Genomic DNA, 18370 nt, shown 5'->3' on the forward strand with positions numbered 1-18370 from the left:
AAAGCGAAGAGATGGGTGTGTATATCCAATCTCCCATAAAAGAACCATCAAATTGTGACTGGATATTACAACATATATTATCATCATATTTAATACTTTAAGTATATTATGCAATAAATAGGCTTCTCTGCCTGGAAAGTGCACTTAATACTGGGAAAACTGTTTTCTGGGAAAACATTTGGGGAGTAGATGAGGGCTCCTTAAACTGTTTCTTACAATACACGACCGCCACCTAGTGGTTAAAGAGGACAACTGCATGCACAATTGACTAGAGGGGAGTGGGGAGGTGTGATGGAGGAAGATAGGATTTACCACCCAGTTCTCAAACGTGTTTTCTAACACTATCTTCGTAATGACAAAGGAATGCCTAAGTTAACACTCCATGAAATGAAGAAAAGTTGTGGGATAATATAAAGATCAACTGGGAAGTGAGATTTCTCATACTGGAGATCTCATTACAGAGCCTAATTCTCTAAATTGAAAAATGTTAGGAACTATTAAACACCAACATTAAACTCTGAAAAACAAGAAAATGTAACTAAAAATGTTGAGCAATTAATTAGAATTATTTCCTGACCTAGCCATTTAAAATCCCTTTTTGCCTCTAAATAGCAAGTTGACTTCCAGCTTTGCCCCACCTCAGAGCTAATGAATCTGATGCACTCTAACCAGATCCCCAGTAGACTAACAATAAATACTGAAATTTGAGCACCGCTTTAGATCCACCCAGTCAGGCTATCCATAATTCCCCATTTTGAACGGAAAACAAGACATAATGTTGGCAAAAAGCTAAAACTGCTTTAAGAAACCCAGTGGGAACACAGCGATATCAATAACTAATAAATAAATGCTTAATTTTACCTTTTGTGAATTTCTTATAATGAACACGGTTTTTAGAGACTTTGGACTTTTCCTCAAGGCTGAAAGATTTCTTCTCCTTGTTGTCTGAGGAGTCTTAAAAAAGGAAAGAAAGAAAAGCATTACATTAAACTCTCTGTAATCCATTCTCATGTATTCTCTTACAGTGACATGGTCTTATTTAAATAAAATCTTTGGAAACCTTATCCCTTATTATTGAATTCTAACCAAATGATTAGAAATTCTTCTTAAACTGTATAACTGTAAATCAAGCAAGGCTATTTTCCAGAAATGTATACAGTCATTGAGGAAATGAAAATTTGTGTTCACACAAAAATCTATATACCAAAGTACATAATAGCCTTATTCATAATAGTAAAATACTGGATATAACCCAAAATTCCTCCAACGGGTGAATGGCTGAGCAAATTCTGGGGTACCCTTATTTTGGAATACTACCCCACAATAAAGAGCATTAAGCTATTTGATACACACAACATCCTGGATGAACCTCAAGGGCAGTATGGTTAGTGAAAAAGGTCAATCTACATATAATATGATTAAATTTATATAACATTCTTGAAATGACAAAACTAATAAGAGGGGGAACTAATGAATGGTTTCTAGGAGACAGAGATGAAAGTAGGGTGTTGGAGGTCAGAGGGGTGGAAGATGGGTTTGAATACAGAGGCAGCTCTTTTGTACTGATGAAACAATCTTGTATCTTGATTGTGGCAGTGGCCATATAAATCTATACATGTGCTAAAACTGCATAGAAACACACACATACTGGGTTAAATAAGGCACATCCAGGAGGGGGCTACGATGGGGTTCAAATACAGGCAGATACGAGTGAGAGTGTGCATTCTTAACTACTACACTATGTCCCTAGCAGAGCTGCTCTCCCATTTTGGAGGATGTAAGAATTACTGGGGATCTATCTTCTCCATCTTCTCAGTACACAGATTTCCCAAAGCAAGGACAGACCTCTGGGGAATCAGCTTCTATCTATTTGTCCACATGCACTCTTTCCTAAAACTGCTCTGATTCGGAGTGGATGCATCAGTCTGCTTCTCCTCCACTTCTCCCACATGTCCTCCACCCACTTTACAAAAGAAAGGCAAAGATAAATAGGAACAAGCCAAAGTACTAATGTCAGGGAAGCATCCTTTAATCAAAGCAGCGAAAGCAGCCCATCCCCACACACCAATCTATCTCACCGAGAGATACACTTTCAAAAAGATTTTACTGTTCCAATAATTATTTATCAAAATTTATAACATACTTCCTGGTTTTAGCAATTATAATCTACTAATTAAAATAACAACTTAATCCAAAGGAAAAATATTATACTTAAAGCCTTGAGGTTATTAGAAACAAACCAAAAATTTATATGCATTTGTTTTGTGGCAGATAAATATGATAGGATGAAGAATTTTTAAAAGTTTAAGGAAAAAATAGCCTATATAATAAAGAGGTGATATGCAAATTAACCCTCACGCCCTCACAAGATGGCTGCCTACGACCAGGCCGGCAGGGGGGTTTGAGGGACGACCAAACAACTGAACAGTAGTCTGCATGGGGCGACCAGGTTGGCGGGGGGGGCGACTAGGCCAGCAGGGGGGGGCAGTAAGGGGTGACCAGGCTGGCGGGGTGGGGCAGTTAGAAGTGACAAGGCTGGCGGGGAGGGGGAAGTTGGGGGAGACCTGACTGGCAGCAGGGGGCAACCTGGCCAGCAGCAGGGGGCAGTTAGGGGCAACCAGGCCAGCAAGGGCGGGGGGGGGGGGGGCAATTAGGGGTGATCAGACCGGCATGCAGAGGCAGTAAGGGGGGATCAGGCCGGCAGGGGGGGCAGTTAGGGTGACCAGGCAGGCAGGCAGGTGAGTAATTAGGAGCTAGCAGTCCAGGATTGTGAGAGGGATGTCCCAGATTGGAGAGGGTGCAGGCTGGGCTGAGAGGACCCCGACCCCCATGCATGAATTTTGTGCACTGGGCCTCTAGTATGGGGTATACACAATCAAAATATTATTTCAGAGGAAAAGGAACCATGAAATATAATATTTCTGACTATTAAGGACTTGTTTGTATATTTCTAAATAGATGACAATGGGTATCAAATTGCTCTGGTATTTACCTACTGAATACATTTGGGACTAATGTAATGGGTGTTTTTTTTTTAATGCCTTTATTTCCCAATAGGACAGAAATTACAATTTGCAACAATTGGAAGCTATGATTAAAAACATGATAGATGTTGATATAAAAATGTGAGCTAGGGTGTATAGCTTTTCAAAATTCCCTTAGAGGATTTGTAAGCAAAATAATTTGAAGATCCCTGTCCTAAACCATACCTTTGTGGATGGCAGGTTATCAGCATCCCAGTTTAAAATCATAAGGAACAGACCTAACCAGTTTAGCTCAGTGGATAGAGCGTCGGCCTGCGGACTCAAGGGTCCCAGGTTCGATTCCGGTCAAGGGCATGTACCTTGGTTGCTGGCACATACCCAATAGGGAGTGTGCAGGAGGCAGCTGATCGATGTTTCTCTCTCATCGATGTTTCTAACTCTCTATCCTTCTCCCTTCCTCTCTGTAAAAAAATCAATAAAATGTATTAAAAAAAATCATAAGGAACAAAATATCTGATGGAAGTAACAAACATTTGCTAAAACCATGAAATTAAGTCTACAAAAAAGCTAAGTTGAGTCTGGTAGAGAGTAACTAACTAAGATAACTTTTTTAAAATGAAATTTTAAAGAATATATTTCTGTCCCACAAGAAGATAAGGATTATTTCCAGAATGTTTGCAAGATTCTATGAAGAGGACAATATGGAATTTCTGTTTAACTGAAAGGCAAATTGTATGAATTTGGTAAGTAATCTTAAGGAAGTAAAAATATTATTATAAAAAAAATGTTATTGGGTTATATTGTGTCATCTGCTTTTCAGCTCTAATACAGTAATTTCGGCTTTACTCTGACCAAAATTCACTTGAATAAAGATACTGTATTTAGGAGGAACCAAGATGGCGGCATAGTTAAACAACTAATCTGCTGCCTCACACAACAATTTCAAAAATACAACTAAAAGACAAAAACGTCTACCACCCAGAACCACGGGAAAGCTGGCTGAGTGGAAGATTTACAACTAAGAAGAGAAAGAAGCACAATCGCTGAAAAGCTGAGGTACGGAGGTACACGAATCGGGCCGGCGGCGGGCGGCTGGGTGCGCGGCTTTTCTTCAACCCGCAGGCAGACAAGCTCCCGATCACTCTGAAATCCAGTTTCTGGGGACACTCGGGGGACCCAGGCACCTACGGGGAGAAGCTGGACTCTCGGCCATCGGGTCGGAAAGTGAGAGTGACTTTTTTGCAGTGGTGCGCCCAGCAATCATTGTTTACTGCGCTGGAGCGCAGGGCGCAGGGACTTGGAAACGTGGAAAGGCAGAGACGGCTGACGGCAGCCATTGCCGTTGGCCACGCCCCAGCCTAGTGACGGCCTGAGACCCCGCCCAGCCCTGAGGCCCCACCCTGAGGCCCCGCCCCGCACATTCTACAAACCCGCCCTGGCTCCACACAGCGGCTTTTGCATATAAATGGCCTGTTCTGGAGCAGCTTAACCAACTGCAGCTCCAGTCAGACTGCTCCAAAACCGCCCAAGCAAAGGAGGAGAAAACTAGCCCTTGCTGTAGCTCCTGCTGGGGGACACACAGTACACAAGGGTACACCAAGAGTGTCCACCTCAAGTAACTGGGAGGCTGACCCGTTGAACCAATAGGACACCTAGTCCACAAAACTACCCTACCAACTTAGGGAAGCAGAGAATATGAGAAGGCAAGGAAACAGATCACAAACCAAAGAAATGGAGGAGAACAAGCGGCTGGACATAGAGTTCAAAACCACGGTTATAAGGTTTTTCAAGAATTTCATGGAAAAGGCCGATAAATTCAATGAGGACCAACTAGAAATTAAACATACACTGACTGAGATAAAAAATATTATACAGAGACCCAAAAGCAGACTAGAGGATTGCAAGAATCAACTCAAAGATTTGGAATACAAAGAGGCCAAGGACACTCTTCCTGAAAAGGCTGATAAATTCAATGAGGACCAACTAGAAATTAAACATACACTGACTGAGATAAAAAATATTATACAGAGACCCAAAAGCAGACTAGAGGATTGCAAGAATCAACTCAAAGATTTGGAATACAAAGAGGCCAAGGACACTCCTCCAGAGAAGCATGAAGAGAAGAGAATTCAGAAAGTTGAAGATAGTGTAAGAAGCCTCTGGGACAACTTCAAGCGAACCAACATCAGAATTATGGGGGTACCAGAAGAAGAGAGAGAGCAAGATGCTGAAAACCTATTTGAAGAAATAATGAACGAAAACTTCCCCCACCTGATGAAAGAAATAGACTTACAAGTCCAGGAAGCACACAGAACCCCAAACAAAAGGAATCCAAAGAGGACCACACCAAGACACATCATAATTAAAATGCCAAGAGCAAAAGACAAAGAGAGAATCTTACAAGCAGCAAGAGAAAAACAGTTAGTTACCTACAAGGGAGCTCCCATACGATTATCAGCTAATTTCTCAACAGAAACCATGCAGGCCAGACGGGAGTGGCAAGAAATATTCAAAGTGATGAATAGCAGGAACCTACAACCAAGACTACTCTACCCAGCAAAGTTATCATTCAGAATTGAAGGGCAGATAAAGAGCTTCACAGATAAGAAAAAGCTAAAGGAGTTCATCACCACCAAACCAGCATTATATGAAATGCTGAAAGGTATTCTTTAAAAAGAGGAAAAAGAAGAAGAAAGATAAAAATTATGAACAACAAATACATATCTATCAACAAGTGAATCTAAAAGTCAAGTGAATTAAAAATCTGAGGAACAGAATAAACTGGTGAACTTAATAGAATCAGGCATAGAATGGGAGTGGATTGATAATTCTCAGGGGGAAAGGGGTGTCTGTGTGGGGAGTATGGGAAGAGACTGGACAAAAATCATATACCTATGGATAAGGACAGCGGGGGGGGGGAGGTAAAGGAAGAGGGGGGGGGTAGGAACTGGGTGGTGGGGAGATATGTGGGGAAAAAGGAGAAACAATTGTAATCTGAACAATAAAGATTCATTAAAAAAAAAAAAAAAAAGATACTGTATTTATGAAAGGTGACATGGCAGAAAAATAATCTATTAGCTCTCCAGGTCCACTCCTTAAACAGGGTTTCCCTTAAAGGAATATTCCAAAGGCTTTTCAGTACTGGCGGTTGAAGGCCTGTACTGAGCTAGATAAGAAGCAGGCCACCAAAGCCCAGTCCCTGTCACAGGGCTACCAGCACCCTCTAGTGGTCTCGAAATGGAACTTAATCTACAGATTGGTAACTCTCCTGCAGCCAATGATTCAAGATATTTCTGTCTTAGGCAGAAAAAAAAAAAGAATCAGCCTGCAAAGGTGAACCTGTGGATTGGGCTGCCCAAGGACAAGGCACTACTGCTTGGAATCTGTCATGCACTTACTACCTTCCTGACAAATAATAGAATTTCTTGGGTCACTTTAAACATTTCACCAACAGCACTTTGATAATACATCAGGGATAAATCTCAGAAGTACATTGAGAAAAATTAGGCAGATAGATTAGAAAATACAAACTTATATTTCCATTGATTTCAGCTGTGATCCTGAATATAAAGATGCTTTTGTTTATAATTAGTAAGGGCTAACGTCCTTGAATTTTACTGCTGCATAGATCCTCCATTTCCTATTATCAGTCCGGTAAGTGTTTTCACAAAACATTTTCCTTTGGCTAACAAATTATCATCTTTTATGTTAGGAACACACATAGGATAGTTCTAATAGTTAAGCCATGGGCAAGGGATACTGTCCAAGTTATAGATTCCAACAAGAAGTCCAATCTAGTTAGCAAAAAAACATAGTACCTCTCCCTGGATGTTTTGGGCTCACTCCCATATATAGCACTGTTAGATTCATGCTACAATTTTACCAATGACTAGAATATCCTGTCTGCTACTTCCCAAGCAGGGATTATGTCTTATATATCTGCATATCCTCAAGTCTATAACTTCATATCCAGCACATAGTCAATAAATGTTTGCTGAACTCAAGCCTAAATTTTAAATTTATTCCACAAAATTCTTTCTCCAACTTAACAAACACCTTTTGTGCACTGTTGGTGGGAATGTAAAATGGTATAGCCACTATGGAAAACATGGCAGTTCCTCAAAAACTTAAAAACAGAACTATTGTATGATCCAGCAACTCCACTTCCACCCCAGGATTGACAACGGGGACTTGAAGAGACATTTACACCTCCATGTTCATTATTCACAGGAGCCAAGAGGTGAGAAGAGGTGCAACCCAAGAGTCCATCGATGAATGAATAGACAACAGAATGGGGTATATACATAGCATGGAACATTATTCAGCCTTAAAAAGAAGGTACATATTTGGATACTACAACATGGAGGAACCTTGAGGACATTATGTTAAGTGAAATAATCCAGAAACAAAAGGACAAATACTATGATTCCACTTACATAGAGTAGTTAAATTCAGAGACAGAAAGTAGAATGGTGGTTGCCAAGTGCTGGAGGAAGGGAGGACTGGGGAGTTAGTGTTTAATGGGGACAGAGTTTCAGTTTTGCAAGAAGAAGAGTTCTGTGGGTGGATGGTGATAATGGTAGCACAATAATGTGTCCATACTTAATGTCACTGAACTGCACACTTAAAAATGGTTAAGATGGTAAATTGTATGTTATGTGTATTTTACCACAATTTTAAAAAAAAATGTCTATAGAAGAATAGTCTAGATTTCTTCAATGACTACCCAGCAGAATTAACTCAAGTTACGCCCTTGCCTTCCAAATAAACATGTGATAAAAAAAACTTCTCTTAAATTCTAAAATCATACCAAAGCCCCACAAGTTTCGCCCATCCATCCCTTTCCCCCCAATAATAGTATCTTCCTGTTAACTTAATATGGGAAGCCCAATGTCCAATTGTTTCATTTCTAATTCCTACACCTTCAGAATACAATTTCTAGTATTGAGCCCCTTGCAACAAATTTTACTATACCCCAGAATCTCTTAATACATTAAAAGGTAAAAAAGTTTAATTAGGATCAACACACACATACACACACACACACACACACACACACACACACACACACACAAAGGCTTTTCTATTAAGCCTTTGCTGGCTGCTAATTTATGGTTCCAATTGATATTTCTTGCTTTGTATTTTTTAAATGTTTTTAGACACATTCAAGGAACCCTGGAAAGATCACCTTACTATTTGAGGTTGTAAACTGAGTGGATTTATCTTGCCATCTCAAACTCTTAAGTCAGAAGTGTTGTCTTTTTACATGCAATGAAAGCACTATCAAAATATACACAGGAAAGACTGTTTCTAATTGCTTCAATAAATTAACTTTTGGGTATGTGATGCTTATAGTTAACATAGTTGGTAAGAATGTTTTAAATTGAGAGATTATATCTTATAAATCTAATGGATAACAAGGCAAAGATTTCCCCTACCTGCTGTTTCTGGTCCATGACAAGTGTTCAATTCAGCCAGAAGCTGGTTAAAATCATCCTGATGAGCAATCCAGTTGTCCTGAAACAAACAAAAAAATCATTAGAGGCAAGTCTATAGTTTACCTACCCTGGTTGAAATAAGAGATATTTTGGAATCAAGGAAATCTGGTGGTTAACATGAATTTTTAAATGTTTCACCAAGATATTTGTAAATTTGAAAGATATAATGTAAATTTGAAATGAAATGTATTTATTTTAGTATTAAAAATGGGCTCCTTGGAAACGTCAGTCCTGATTTCAAATGTGGATAACTTATACATAGTCAATTTATAGTCAAATAATCAGTAGGCAACCTATATGCTAAATATTAAAAGAAAGCAAAATAAAATATTTTTCTCACGAAGGGAAAATCATGTAAGTCAAAGGAAAAATGCAATCATGAACTTGGGGATTCCCTTCTTTGCTCATTTGAACTTTAAATATTTTGCCCAATTCTATTTGCTGGCATGGACCCCATTTTACAAAATAACACTGGAGAATGGAGGAGAAAGGACTCCAAGTTCCGTAAATCAATCAGCACCCATCTGTAAGGTGACAAGCTAGTGAGTTCATTATAACAAAGAGAACCTGGCTTTAAGAGAGAATGAACATCTCCAAAACCATCTAAACCAGTGGGAAGGTATCAATGGAGGAATTTGCCTCATACACACTATTTTAAGACTGCTTAAAGTTAAGGCATATTAAATAGGTTTACCGGGCAATGCTTCTCCCAAAAATTTAAGTACATCTGTATATCTCTCAACAACTACCTTCAAAATCAACTTTATATAAACTCCCTCTATAGTCTTTTAAAATTTTAGTTGTTAGTCCAGAAAATTTAGCTGCTCTAGTCTACTACTCAATGCTGCTGAACTAATCAAAGTAATTCAGTTTACCTAATGAAATTCTCCAGATTTTCTACCAGATTCTGTTGGTTGTAAAAATTTAAGAATATTGAAAAAAATAAAAGACTAAAAAAAATAATTAAGAACAAAGCTTTCAGCTTAGACGCTGTCTAAAGCAAGTAATACTGAAAATAAAAAGTATGATGACTGGATAGGCCAGTGGTCAGCAAACTCATTAGTCAACAGAGCCAAATATCAACAGTACAATGATTGAAATTTCTTTTGAGAGCCGAAAACTGACTTCTGCGCATGGGCCACGAAGTTTCAATAGCACTGTACGTGCACGCCCGCACGTGGTATTTTGTGGAAGAGCCACACTCAAGGGGCCAAAGAGCCGCATGTGACTTGCGAGCCGCAGTTTGCCGACCACTGCGATAGGCCATTAATTTTTAACTACAGTGTCATATTTGCAAAGTGTCAGTGTTTAAGAGGAAATGTGAATAAATTTAACTGCTATCCACCAACAGTCAGAAACAGACAATGGTACAGGAAAAGAGTACCACTTTCTTGCAGAAGAATCTTTTAATTTCTTTCTGAAACTAAATGTCAGCAACTTTTAATAATATAAGCTAATATTAGAACACAGGTAAAAGTAAAACTTCTTGTCTGTCCTGAAATGAGTATTTCTATAAAAAGAATACGTTTTGCAAAGTTTAGCAATAAAACTAGTTTGCATCTCTTACCCATACGCAAGTAAAGAACCCCACGAAGACAATAAGGCAGAGTGAGCAGGCAGGACACATGATAAAGAACCAGCTCAGCCATGGGCGTTTTACTTAACCAAAACATGGAGGATACATACTTGAACAGTTAAAAACTGACCAATTTGATCGACTTAAAATGTATATATTTACAAAAAAGTCAATTATGCAAGGAAAACCTCCAGCAGACACACTGTTGCTCACTTCATTATTGATCGTGGCTCCAAGTCCCAGGTGGTTATTTTTAACTTGAACTTTAATATGTTCTGTGGCTCCTTGCTCTTGAGCCCCTAAACCCTGTGGAGATTAAACACAAAAAGAGTTAGCTTTTTAAATCAGATATAGAGAGTGATTATCTCTATCTTCCCTCATCAACCATGCCATTCATTACTAAACATCTAGGAGCAGGGCACTACCTGTGCCCTCAAAGAGAATACAGTGCAATGGATTCTCATAAGATATGGCTGTATCTCACACACACACACACACCACACCCACACACACACACACACACACAAATACACTTATAATAATGAATACAAACTCTTCAACCTGAGACCTAATTTAAGGACCAGGGAAACACTATGGAGGACATGCTTTATTTAATGCTCCAAATCAGAGTTCTGCCACAAAACTATCAGAAGCCCATCGGAAGTCTTACGAGTCTGTGGCTCTGCCCATTAACTAATTATACAAAACAACGCTGAGAAGCGGGGAGAAAGGGACTCCAGGACCCTGTATCAACACTCATTGGTGAGGTGTCCCAGAGAGCGTGGTATACTGCAGAACTAAAAGGCACCAGCAGGCTGGCTTCAGCTCAGTGAATGAAGAGGAAATAAGATGATATGAAGGGGCTAGACCTCACAGACCTTGGAAATCATGGTAGAAATTTGGATCTTATTCTTTAAAACAGTGGGAAACCACTGAACTTTTAAGCAACTGAATGACATGATCTAATTTCTGTATTTTAAAAGCTCATTCTGGCTGTCGTATGGCCCCGAGGAGGAAAAGAAGGGAGGCAGGGAAGCAGGAGACAGGGTGGAATGGTGATCAGAGCAAGCAATGTCGGGGGCTGGACCAGGATGCCCTGGAGAGAGAGGAATAATGACTGGGGCACAGAAGTGAGAGATGCAGGAACCAAGTCTGACTCCTAGGTTTCCTGCTTGAGTAAATAGGTGCCATTTGCAAAAATGGGGAAAGTTGAGAAGAAAACGATCTGGGAGATCAAGGGTTTCCTAATAAAAATTATAAACTTGAGACGCCTACTGCAGTGGAAATGTCAAGCAGGCTGATTCATTTATAAACCTGGGCTCAGAGGACAGATCTGGGCTAGATACAGAAAAGTTAACAGCTAGATAACCTCAGCATTTAGATAATCCAAGCACAGGCTGGCATCAGTGAGCTCACCTGAGCAGAGGACAGAAAAGGACCTGGGGCTCCACAACTCAATAGTCTGGAGGAGGAAGAGCCAGCCACCAACTGGAGTGGCTGGTGAAGTAGAAGGAGAAAAAAAAACAAAAAACAAACAAACAAACAAAAACAAGAGAGAAAGCAATACTGTGGGAGTCAGCACAGAAGTATTTCAAGAAGGAAGTAGTCAATTATGTCCAATGGTGCTAAGGGATTAATTAACGTGAGGACAAAGGAGGGCCCACTGGATTTGGCAACAAGATCACGAAAGACCTTGACAAGACCATTTGAACGTAGAGAGATCAGTAGAAGTCCTATTTGAGTCAGGAATAACTGGAATGTGAGAAACAGTAGAAAATGTGCAGTCTAGTTATGAAGGGGAATAAAGTATTACTCTTAGCAACATAAAACTCTGATGGTTACGTATGATTCAAAGTGTAACTAATTAAAAGGTGCTAATCATGCAGTTTAAATGATAAAGAGAGCTAACATTTATGTTCAATTCTAACTTGATCATCACTAGATCACTATAGTTCAGTTATTTCTCCAAAATCTCTTATTGATCCGAAACATAAATTTTTCTCAGTCTCCTAAGAAAAATGCGTTCTCCCGACTTGTAATCTCTTTGCATGGATCTGATTTTTTTATGTTCTTCTCCGAAATACCTTTCCTTTAGACCACCCCATCTTCTCCAGCATCCTCTGGCCAAACTTGGAATCATCGTTACTCCACCTGGTATTTCTTGGATCCAAAGCCCACTTCTGCTTCCGCCGACCTGCAAATGACAAAGTATCTCCTTAGCAACTTACCTTTCAAACCTGGAAACTACCACACAAATATTCACATACCTAATACATACACACATACTTGCATAAAATATAACATACATTATGTTTTATTAGATACAGGTACCAGATTCAACATCAGATTGGATCATTTACCCTGATTTCCCCAATAACTATATACTCCCAACATACAAACTGACCTTCTAAGACAAAAAAGAAGATATTCACTCCAAAGGTGACAAATGGAAATGCCTAGACATACCATCAGTTGGGCCTTCCACAGTCAGCTAAAGGCAACAATCTATGAATGCACCAGCAGCAGCAGGGGTCACTACCGCTTTTGTTGCCATACATTATGTGCCAAATGCTCCCCACACGTTAGATTCCATTTTCACGGTAACCCAGTGAAGGTAGATATTCTTATCGCCATAGATGAGAAAATCTGAGGCTTAGAGACAGAAATGTGCCTCATGTCCCCAAGCAAAATCCAGGGCCTTTATACAAACAAAGGTCCTACTGACATCAAAGCTTATATTCTAAGTCCACGAGATACAACAGTCATTATGATCCTGGGGAGAGAGTCAACTGTGCCCTCCACACAGGTGATCTACAGATACTAACGATACCTTCCCTTCTCACTGAAATGCTCCAAAGTCATGATTCCCTCTATAAGTTTCTAGAATTAATTATCTGCTTCCTTTGGGGCAATTAACATTTTTCTGTATTATGGTTGTGTATATCCATCTCTTAGTGTTTCCTATCTTATATAATAAAAGGGTAATATGCAAATTGACCCTAATGGCAGAACGACCAGAACAACCACTCAACCCGTCACTATGAGGCGCACTGACCACCTCTCGGTCCCTTTCCCGGGCGGGCAGGCTCCGATTGCCCAATGGCAAATGGGGAACAGAGGGTGGGTGGTGGGGGACATGGGTGGCGCCAGGCCAAGGCCCTCGCCCCACCAGTTGCCCCACACACAGAGGGCAACCCTCGGCAGGGCGAGACCAGCAAGCGGGCGGAACAGCTGACCTCTTGGTTTCTCCCCCGAGGCCGGCAGGCTCCGATCACATGATGGTGAATGGGGAACTGGGGTTGGGAGGCGGCGGGGGGCGGGGCCGGCTGTGGGCAGTGGGGGAAGATGGCCCTGATCCCAGGCCAGGCCTAGGGTCCATACCCACACACAAGTTTCGTACACCGGGCTCCTAGTTATACCATAATCTCCTATGGCTCACATTTGTGCCTTATTCTTATGATTCACTGCCAAGAAGTAAAAAACACTGCCCATAATAGGCACTCAATAAATATGTGAATGAATGTGCAAAGGAATGAGAAAAAAGAAGGAGGGAAAGGAAGGGAAGGGAAGGGGAGGGGAGGGGAGGGGAGGGGAGGGGAGGGGAGGGGAGGGGAGGGGAGGGGAGGGGAGGGGAAGGGAGGGGAGGGGAGGGGAGGGGAGGGGAGGGGAGGGGAGGGGAGGGGAGGGGACACAAAAAAGGAAAGGAAGGAACAAAACTGAATAAAGGGACTGTTTTGAGTTTCTTCAAAGTAAGTATTTTTTTAATGCATATAAATAACTGACCATTAGGAACTCAAATTTATCATTGTAGTTTTAAGGAAAATCATTGCAGAGATATAGAACCTCAAAAGTTCACAGAACAAGAATATGAAAACCAAAAGTAAATTGTGGCCAAGTGAGAAATTTGGAGGTCAAGGGTCATTATCATTCACCTACTACATCAACTGAAGCCCAGAATCTCACTATCAACAGCAACTTCACAGTTTGGCAATCTCAAAACATAATTTTTAAAAACATAACACAACCTGCGGTCAGAGGTGCTCACAGAAATGCACGTAAAATCAACACGGAGAGCCATAACTATGCAAAAATAAGTAAATGGTTTACAAGCAGGCAGAGAAAGGCTACTTAGGAAGCAAAACAAGTTGGGCTCAAATTTAGAGTGTTTCCCAGGAAAACGGAGACCCAAAAATGCTGCACAGGACAAAATTACCACTTTACGTATCCTAGTAAATACTCAGCATAATGTTGCCTCTACTAATGAACAGCATACCAGACAGAGACGAGCCTTGTTAACCAGTGTTCTCTCTGCGGAGATCATGTCTCTGGCACACGGTGCTTGGCAGGGGTCTCTGACTAGGGCTTGTACGAAGGGGACAGTTTTGAGAATGACTGAGCCCACACTCTGCAGTTAGAACTGCATGCGGTTTATGTCGCATACATATATATTGAGAGCAGACTACAATGCTCACACAAGAGACTGGATGGCTAGGGAGGTCGGTTCTGTTCCCCAGGGAAATGGCAGGTATCCTCAACCAATAGGGCAGAGTAGTGTTTCCCAAATGATGTTCCAGGCGGGGAGGGGCTCCCCACTCCATTTAAGCAGAGTAACACTGGGTAAAACAAAATTTAAGTATTCCACACTAGAGACTTTCTCAGACTTGTAATAGGCAACTGCGTAGACTCTCCTAGAGGAGGGCAGAGCTAGCACGCCATGTTTCCCAAACTTATTTGATCAGAACTCTACTTCCCTGGAATACTTTCCGGGTCTAGAGATGTAGAAGTTTCTAGGTTTGGGAACTCCTGGCAAGGAAGACTATCGCTGGTCTGTTCAGATTGGATCCACTTTTACATATGCTTTGTTATTCTTATTCCACAAAGAATAAGAATATTCTAGCAGCTCTGCTAATACCTGTGTGCAGAAAAGAGTTAACATAGCAGGCCTGACTGCTAACTATTGTTCCATAGTCTTTTTAAAAAAATATATTTTATTGATTTTTTTACAGAGAGTAAGGGAGAGGGGTAGTGAGTTAGAAACATCGATCAGCTGCCTTCTGCACACCCCCTACTGGGTATGTGCCTGCAACCAAGGTACATGCCCTTGACCAGAATCGAACCTGGGACCCTTCAAGTCTGCAGGCCGATGCTCTATCCACTGAGCCAAAATGGTCAGGGTTCGTTCCATAGTCTTGCTTACACCTCGGGTTTCAGGAAGCTTCCTACCATTCTCAAAAATGATGAGTGGCTCACTATATGTCTAACTGTTTACACAAACAATATGGTTTATGCCAAATACCTGCGCCCCTTCAGAGAGTCTGGAATTTTGGTACATGCCAGGCAGAGGCTGATTAGGTGACCAGCCCCCAGTAAATACCCTGGGCACTAAGTCTCTTAAATCAGATGGATTTAATTGATATCTTCAGAGCATTTCACCCCAATGCAGCAGGCTATACATTCTTTTCAAGTACACATGGAACATTTTCTAGGATAGACCACATTAGGACACAAAACAAGTCTCAATAAATTTAAGAAGACTGAAATTGTATCCAGCATCTTCTTTGATCACAAAGGTGTGAAATTAGAAATCAATTACAAAAAAATAACTGAACAACACTTGGAAGCTAAATAAAAGGTTACTAAACAATGAATGGGTCAACAATGAGATCAAGGGAAAAAATTAAGTTACCTTGAGACAAATGAAAATAAAAACATAACAACCCAAAACCTATGGGACACAGCGACAGCAGTCCTAAAAGGAAAATTCATAGCCATACAGGTCTACCTCAAGAAACAAGAAAAATCTCAAATAAACAATGTAACTTTATACCTAAAGGAACTAGAAAAATAATAATAAATTGCCCAGCCAGTGTGGCTCAGTGGCTGAGCATTGACCTATGAACTAGGAGATCACGGTTTGATTCCAGGTCAGGGCACATGCCCAGGTTGTGGGCTCAATCCCCAGTAGAAGGCGTGCAGGAGGCAGCCAATCAATGATTCTGTCTCATCATTGATGTTTCTATTTCTCTCTCCCTCTCCCTTCCTCTCTGAAATCAATAAAAATATTTTTTAAAAAAGAAAAATAATAAGTAAAGCCCAAAGTGAATACAAATAATAAAAATTAGAGTGGAAATAGATGACATAGAGACTTAAAAAAAAGCAAAGATCAATAAAACCAAAAGCTGGTTCTTTGAAAAGATAAACAATATTGACAAACCTTTATCCAGACTCATCAAGGTAAAAAGAGAGCACCCAAATAAATAAAATAAAAAATTAAAGAGGAGAAATAACTGACACCAAAGAAATTACAAAGGATCATAAGAAAACATTATGAACAACTATATGCCAACAAATTGGACAATATGGACAAAATGTATAAATATCTAGAAACATACAATCTTTCAAATGGACTCAGGAAGAACATGTGGAGGTATGGTGTGGAGAGAACTGAAAATATTCCCTTAAAATCATGCAATTGTAATTAGTGATGTCTACAAATAGACTTTACACCTGTATACCACTTCATACTTTGAACTATTTCCACATTCACCATCTCATTGATTTTTTAAGACAACCTAGTGATAAAGATAATAAATGAAGTTTTTAAATACCACACAGAAAATAATCACCGAAAGAGATACGAATGAATTAGCAGAGCCAGGGCCAATGTTCCCTATTACCTACTGAATTAAGCACATATCAAAGAATATTTAAAACCAGAAGAGACCTCAGAGCTCTAGGCTTTAAGCCGACCATCTAAAACATACTCAATTCTAGGAGTCCTATTTCGAAATAGTAGAAAACTGCTGGTCCTAGTAGCAACAATGTAAAGATAGAGACAACTAGATCAATTTTGTCCATTTCTAGCTCAATGACTTGGGGTGGGGTGAGTAATTTTCCTCTGAACCTTAATTCCTGCTCCTGTAAACTGGAGTGGAGCCTAATCCATTTCGTTTTGTGCTCACAGTCCTCCATCCCCTCAGTTAAAAGAATGCTGACAGCATTTATTTCACAAAATCCCAGCGTAGCTGCTGTTGGTCTATCAAGTAAACTGTTTCGGTTCCAGGCTCACTATGGACTGCCAAAGTTATGATCAAAGTACCACTGCCCCCTGGTGGCAGGTAACCGTAGCTACAGGTGCCATTCAGAAGTTCCGCAGCCGCTCCAGAAAGGGAATTAATGAATTTCACAAAGTGGCGGTAAATGGCAAAGGCAAACGGAGGCAGGATGAGGCATCTCGGTAACACTCATGGAAGAGTGCTAATTCCAGCAAAGCTGAAACCGCCAAAGTCTTACTTAGCCTTGCACCTCCTAAAAAAGGCTACTTCCTGCCTTTGATGCTTCTAATCTGTTTGCTTTTCAATTTCTGGGTTGCATACAGGGTCGAGAAAGGGACGTCGAAGTCGAAGGAGATTCTGCCGGCCTAATCTCTTTCTAACCTGAGGAAGCTGGGGTTCAGGGAAGTGGAAAGAGCCAGTTCGGGTCCCCACGACCCGTGTCCTGGTGCTCATCCAAACCCTCGCGCGCGTGCCCAGCTCTGAACGTGACCCCCGCGGTCTCTTTCACTAGCAGGCCGGCAGCTAACTTGTGGAGAAGGCTGGGCTGGCAAATCTCCGCGGCGGGCAGGGCGAACCGAACCCGGCTTCCTAGCGACTCGCAGACCCTGCTCCCGGGTCCGGTCCGGCATGTCACCTGGACCTTCACCCTCGCGCCCAGGTCGGGCCTCCGTGCCCAACACTCACGCTCAGCCAGCATCGACATGTCGCAGAGCCTGTGCCGACGCGGGCGTCCGGACCGGAGCAACTGGAGTTGCGGGGCAGGCTGCTAGCGGAGAAGTTGGGACAACCGGACCTGACGCGTGCTCGGAGACCTGCGGCGGCGAGGGCGCGCGCTGGTGACGTCAGTGAGGCGCGACAGGCTTCTCCACCAGGCGAAGGCGAGTGGGCGGGGCGCGGAGCGTCCGGGGGCGGGGGGGGGCGGGGCGTGGTGGGCGGGGCGCTAGGTGGGGAGAGGTCAGAGATCTTTGGATCTAACGGAGGTGTCCAGAGGAGTATCGATTCCTTAGCCTAAGCCATTTCCTGTACTAAATGGTTGGATATACGGAAAGCCTTCCTAAGAGCGTTTGGCGCAGAGCAAGGGCTCTCATCATTAATTACTACATATCAGGCATGGTGCCTTCTGGAAATAAGAAGTGAACTCAGCCCTCAAGTAGCTCACAATCTATTGCGGAAAAGAAAATGTGAATAATAGTCCCAAGTACCCTCAGCATTATTTAAAACGGCGTGGACACAGAGTTGGAGAAACTTGTTTGGAGG

The 18370-nt window shown here is 41.5% G+C and overlaps 1 protein-coding gene across 1 annotated transcript in view; it reads right to left on the minus strand.

Annotated features, from left to right (window-relative positions):
• PINX1 (PIN2 (TERF1) interacting telomerase inhibitor 1) overlaps positions 1-17938 on the minus strand; it is a 78752-nt gene extending 60814 nt beyond the window's left edge. Inside the window, exons 1-5 of the mRNA XM_008150760.3 lie at positions 17798-17938; positions 12143-12252; positions 10272-10364; positions 8423-8501; positions 862-954 (exon numbers count right to left, since the gene is read on the minus strand). Of these exons, the coding sequence (XP_008148982.2) occupies positions 862-954; positions 8423-8501; positions 10272-10364; positions 12143-12252; positions 17798-17816 (394 nt within the window). The 5' untranslated portion in view covers positions 17817-17938. The remainder of the gene's footprint in view (positions 1-861; positions 955-8422; positions 8502-10271; positions 10365-12142; positions 12253-17797) is intronic.
• Between the last annotated feature and the right edge of the window lie 432 nt (positions 17939-18370).

The sequence above is a fragment of the Eptesicus fuscus genome, chromosome 6, assembly GCF_027574615.1.
Source record: "Eptesicus fuscus isolate TK198812 chromosome 6, DD_ASM_mEF_20220401, whole genome shotgun sequence".
NCBI classification, from domain to species: Eukaryota; Metazoa; Chordata; class Mammalia; order Chiroptera; family Vespertilionidae; genus Eptesicus; species Eptesicus fuscus.